The sequence below is a fragment of the Pinus tabuliformis genome, chromosome 2_2 (genome assembly GCF_031772625.1).
Source record: "Pinus tabuliformis cultivar Carrire ecotype Pingquan chromosome 2_2, CPIR1, whole genome shotgun sequence".
Classification (NCBI taxonomy): domain Eukaryota; kingdom Viridiplantae; phylum Streptophyta; class Pinopsida; order Pinales; family Pinaceae; genus Pinus; species Pinus tabuliformis.
The window spans coordinates 684088267-684093649 of NC_142300.1; the positions used below are offsets into that span (position 1 = coordinate 684088267).

Here is a 5383-nt window from a genome sequence, read left to right on the forward strand (position 1 = left end):
GACCATTATTACTTATCATTCACTACCTATTAGTGATCTGTATTTATTCTCTACCACTACTTAGCATTTATTTCATGATATTTTCAATATTTATTCCTTGTTACTATTGAATAATCATTACTTACTCTACCACAAGAATCCAAAATATATGGCAAACTTATTCCAATAATAGGCACCATAACAAAGAAAATGATTCAATAATATCATAGCTTGAATGACCCTAATGGTTAAAAACATAAACCTCTTGTAAAAGCCATAACTTTGAATCAAGAGGTGCTAGAATATCTACACTCTCATATACCACTCCCATGAACAAGAAAAATTTAATCATAAATTCTCTTTTATACTTAGAAATCATTTATTTTTCTTATTTTTAATTAAAATAATTATAATAATATATTTATTACCAATTAAATATATAATTTAAAGAAACATAATTTAGGCAAAAGGGTTAATAATAATTCTCTAAAAAACATAATTAATATTTTTTCAAATCATTGTAATTAATGTAATTACTTATTACTTTTTATTTCTTATATTTAATGTTACACATTAACCATTTTTTAAAGAAATTATATTCATAAATATATTTTCCGACCCCAAAAAAGTATATATAAACTCAATATATATTTTTTTTAATTAAAATTGGTATATTATTGCGTTAGTGCCCCTTACCTGACGCTATAATTAAATACCTTTCTATTCGTCAATGGTCATTCACTTAAACTGAAAGCTCCATTTCAGCGTGAAATGCATTAACTCCTATGAACAAACATGGACATAAAATGGCAGACTCTATTTGATACTCATGTGCATTAACCCCTATCCAATTATTTGACGTTGATGTGCATTAATATTTCTCCAGGAAGGAATTATCTGTAACATTGTAATGTATATTATAACACCATGAATACTATTATAAGGATAAGTTTTTGCCTTTTTTCGACTCTTTTTTTCCTAGTTCAATGTATAGAAATCCCAAACCTTTAGTATAAATATTAAAGGTACATATAGCTGTTTAGCTTAATACGGCTAAAAAGAAGGTATGCATTTAACATCACACTTATGTTTCTATTCTAGATATTAAAGGTACAGATAGCTGTTTAGCTAAATACGAATAAAAAAAGGTGTGCATTTAAGATGATACTTGTGTTTCAATTTCCTTTTAATTGAAGTAAACCTACACATTTCTATGTAATCAATAATTATAAATAATATTTAAATTGACTTGCTTAAAGGTGAGTTATTGATGAAGAAAAAAGAGGAGTTTATTGGTGAAGAAATAAACCCACACTAACAAATAGTGTATAATCACATGCACATTTCTGTGTAATCAATAATTATAAATAATATTTAAGTTAACTTGTTTAAAGGTTTAGAGATATTGGTAAGTGAAAAGAGGAGTTTATTGGTGAAGTAAATAGGGAGAGGTTTTTATTATGGTGGGAGGCTCAATTCCCATGAAAGTCTAACTTGAAAGTACAGTGGGCATTTTGAGGTAATGATAATTTATGTACTTAGAGGTACAGTGATAAAACGTGTGATTGTAGTTCATATACAATTATTTCTAGATATAGTTGTGGGCTAAGCATTTAGAGGTATAGTGGAGGTACAGTGGTAGAATTTGTGGTTGCATTATATAGTAGTAGAATATGTGGTTGCACAATATATGTAGGCACTTAGAGGTATAATGGTTTATAAAAGTATAGTGGTAGAACATGTAGCTACACCACATATATAAAGACTTAGAAATATAATGGTAGAACATGTAGTTGCACCACATTTACAGGGACTTCGAAATATAATGGTAGAACATGTAGTTGCACCACATATACAGAGACTTAGAAGTATAATAATCTATACACTTTATGCCCAGGCAGACCGAAGTTCAAATCTCATTGAGTACATTGACTTGCTGTGGTGGTGGCTAGAGGGGCGGATTCCCCTTTCCCGTGAGTCTGCTCTTGCTAAAATCATAGAGACTTAGTATACCCGACTTGCAGGTGGTTGGTTATGCTCTTGGTGCTATAGTGGCAGCATTGAGGTTTGATCCTGGGTATCCCTTAGATTAGGCCATGAAGTTACCGATTCACCATGTTGTATAAAAAAAAAAAATCTATACACTTAGAGAGATATAGTGGTATAAAGTGTGGCACTTAAAAGTTTTTAGAAATATAATGGTAGAACTAATTACAATGTACATATAAATATCTAAAAATATAATCATAATTATCACAATCCAAATTACAAAAAAATTTACATTTTAGAATAAAGAGCATGATAAAAAAACTCTTTTAACCCATAACATTTCATCCCATAAACAAAGAATGTATTTGTCTCTCTAATAAATAGTTGTAAATAATATTTGGAATAAATTATCACATATTAAAGTATAATTGCAATGACTTTCGCATGAGCGAACTATGAGCAACCTAATTTATCTTTCTCATTGGAAGATCTAACGGGTAAGTATGAAATTTATTGAGATATCACCAAATTTCCTGAGCCCAGAATGTCTTGAAATATATGGAGGTAAATATGATATTTATGGAGAAATATGGATATCTATGAGTTAAGAACCAGGTACAACTTATATTTTTGGCATATTTTTTAACGCAACCTTTCACAGGAAAAATAACTGAGAGCTGAGAAGTTTTAAAAGCATCGACAAACAAAATATTATTGAGAACGAATCAGGCATGAACATGGAAGTGCCAGAACCAGTCGATTATTTATCTTTGATGTCGAGCATTTTCAATAACGATGGCTTCTAGTTCCATGGCAACGGTAATATAAGATTCCTGTTTTGATTTATGGAAATTTTTATCCATGCAAATACAGGGTTTGCGTTTTAATCATGCAATTTTTTATTGCAGCTCATTGGGAATATCAGGTTACATAACAGTTGGGATTCTACCTTGACTGATAGAACAGGTCCCATATGCCGTGTGCCGAGCAACACTTGTAACAATCCCTTGATTGAAGCTGAAACTGCGTCATAGCATCAAATCATCTGAAACCACTCTAGCAAAGTATTAAGTATAACAATAAAAAAAACTGAAAGATTCACCATGAAAGATTTAAAATAGCAATAAAAAATTTGGTTGAAGAGGAAACGAGATTACAGACCGAGAGTATGAGTTGAGATGCAATCGTCTGCTGACTACAAGCAGAGAGCACGCATGGACGCCCACATATGCAAAATTCATATAAGAGAATACAAGCGTGCTCTCTCTCGTTGTCAGCATTGGAATAGAACGGTTATTCTTGATATGTTTTGGAGATACATCATATAAATTCTGCAAATGTAAATTTTTGTACGTCTTAGTTTCAGAAACCACAAATAAAATTATTTTATCCCATTCTCTCTGCAAGCAAATCAAACTTTTATGATACATGTTTTCTAAACAGTTCATCGTTAACAAATTCACAGAGCGTGTAGAATAGACGTGCTTACCAGGCAGGATGGAGGAATTTCAAATCTCAAGCACCCACTGTTTCTGCAACTCTAACGCCCATTTAGATCATTTTATCATAGAATGTTGATATTCGGAGAAACTCAAATACCCTAGGGTTTCTGCAACTCTAATGCCCGTTTAGATCATTTTATCATAGAATGCTGAGACACTCAAATACCCTAGGGTTTCTGCAACTCTAATGCCCATTTAGATCATTTTATCATAATGTTGACAGGCGGAGAAACTCAAATACCCTAGGGTTTCTGCAACTCTAATGCCCGTTTAGATCATTTTATCATAGAATGCTGACATGCTGAGAAACTCAAATACCTAAGGGTTTCTGCAACTCTAATGCCCGTTTAGTTCATTTTATCATAGAATGTTGACAGGAGGAGAAACTCAAATACCCTAGGGTTTCTGCAACTCTAATGCCTATTTAGATCAATTTATCATAAGCACCCGACCGTTTTTGCAACTCATATCTTATCATAAAATGTGGAAAAAAAAAAATTGAGTGTATTTGACGGACAAATCACCTGTGAATCCCATCCCTCCATGGCGGTCTCTGATCCAGTTGAGTTCAAACAGTTCATAACCGGGGCGAGCTTAGTAAATATGAATCCATGGCGAAAATGGAGCAATATGACAAGGAGAGAGCGAATTGTCTAGTTGCAGTGAGGAATACAGATTAAATAGACCCAGCGAGCGCAAAAATCACTGTGAACTTTGTCCTAGAAAGCGGGTGAATGTTCATTTATGGGATGTCTTACAATTTGGGGTAACCTAATTCTCACTTTAGCGCCGGGAATTTGTCCGGTGAATCGTGCTTGTCATGATTATGCACGTTCGAGCTCTGGTTGTTCTGTCACTGTTCTACTTATCTCTATCCTTTCTTTGTCTTCTGATAATGGGGCAGCGCAGAACTCAGTCAAGGACAGCGCAGAAACCCCATTAAGAAAAATGAATAGCTTCACTGAGCAATTCATAATACCAGACGGCAGGGCAACCCCTTTGGCCTTTCACGTTTCTAACCGACACTTGCTGAATAGACTTAATGCATGAAGATTTCTGGCGCAGCTCCACGCTTCCCTCATAAATTCTGACAGCGAGCTTTGAATTTTACTGTATAGCATGCTGCAGTATACGTTATTATCTGAAACCATGCATTTGCATCCTATTGCCACAGTCTATCCGTTGATATTAATACTTTTAGGCTGAATTTGCGAGAATCTTGGCGACATTTATTTGCGAGAATCTTGTTGAGATTTGTTGGAATGATGAGTCGTGATTTTCTTACAATTTCAGTTTGAATTAGCTCAAAACATATTTTAAATAACAAAAAATTATAAATTAACTAAAAATGGTATGGCTTGATTCCAGCAAAAATAACTTTAAAACATAAAGGAATGTATATTTCTGCAACTAAATACTTTTACCTATCTAAAATCCTGGCCATGCTCTTTTTATTACACACGGATCGTGAAGCCTTGCAAACTTCTAATTCGCAACCTTAAACATTGATTTTGCTATTTGATCTCCGTTTCATTTTTCTTTCCCTTAATTTTTAATAATAATTATTATTATTTTTAATAATTATTTTCATTACACTATTTTTTTTTAATTTCTTATTTTAAATCATCAAACATATTATTAATCTATATTTTATATTTTGAATTATAATTTCCTATTTATATTTTTTTTCCATTAAAAAAATCTTATTTTAAATCATTAAACTTATTCGATCAATATTTTAAAAAATCAAATTATAATTCCCAGTTTATATGAATTTATTATAATATTCCATCTATTTGTTTATACTAAAAGAAGTTGTTTATGAATTTATTATAATATTCAATTTATTTGTTTATACCGAAAGAAGTTGTTTTTTATTGAAAATTTCAATTTATATATAATCTATTAAAATG

General features: G+C 31.8%; 1 protein-coding gene across 3 annotated transcripts; it reads right to left on the reverse strand.

The window, feature by feature from the left end:
* Positions 1-2650: 2650 nt before the first annotated feature.
* LOC149194513 (uncharacterized) lies at positions 2651-4655 on the reverse strand. 3 transcript variants are annotated; one of them, XR_016255089.1, is made up of 3 exons: positions 3458-4648; positions 3130-3299; positions 2651-2991 (listed from the first exon to the last, which is right to left on the reverse strand). XR_016255089.1 is itself a non-coding variant. In XM_089407669.1 (3 exons), exons 1-3 carry the CDS (start codon positions 4049-4051, stop codon positions 3010-3012), a joined length of 231 nt encoding a protein of 76 aa, XP_089263795.1. In that variant the 5' UTR covers positions 4052-4655; the 3' UTR covers positions 2651-3009. The 3 variants fall into 3 exon arrangements, 2 of the variants coding, with proteins under 2 accessions (XP_089263795.1, XP_089263794.1); XM_089407669.1 differs by having other exon boundaries at positions 2651-3013; positions 3995-4655; XM_089407668.1 differs by having other exon boundaries at positions 3995-4645.
* Between the last annotated feature and the right edge of the window lie 728 nt (positions 4656-5383).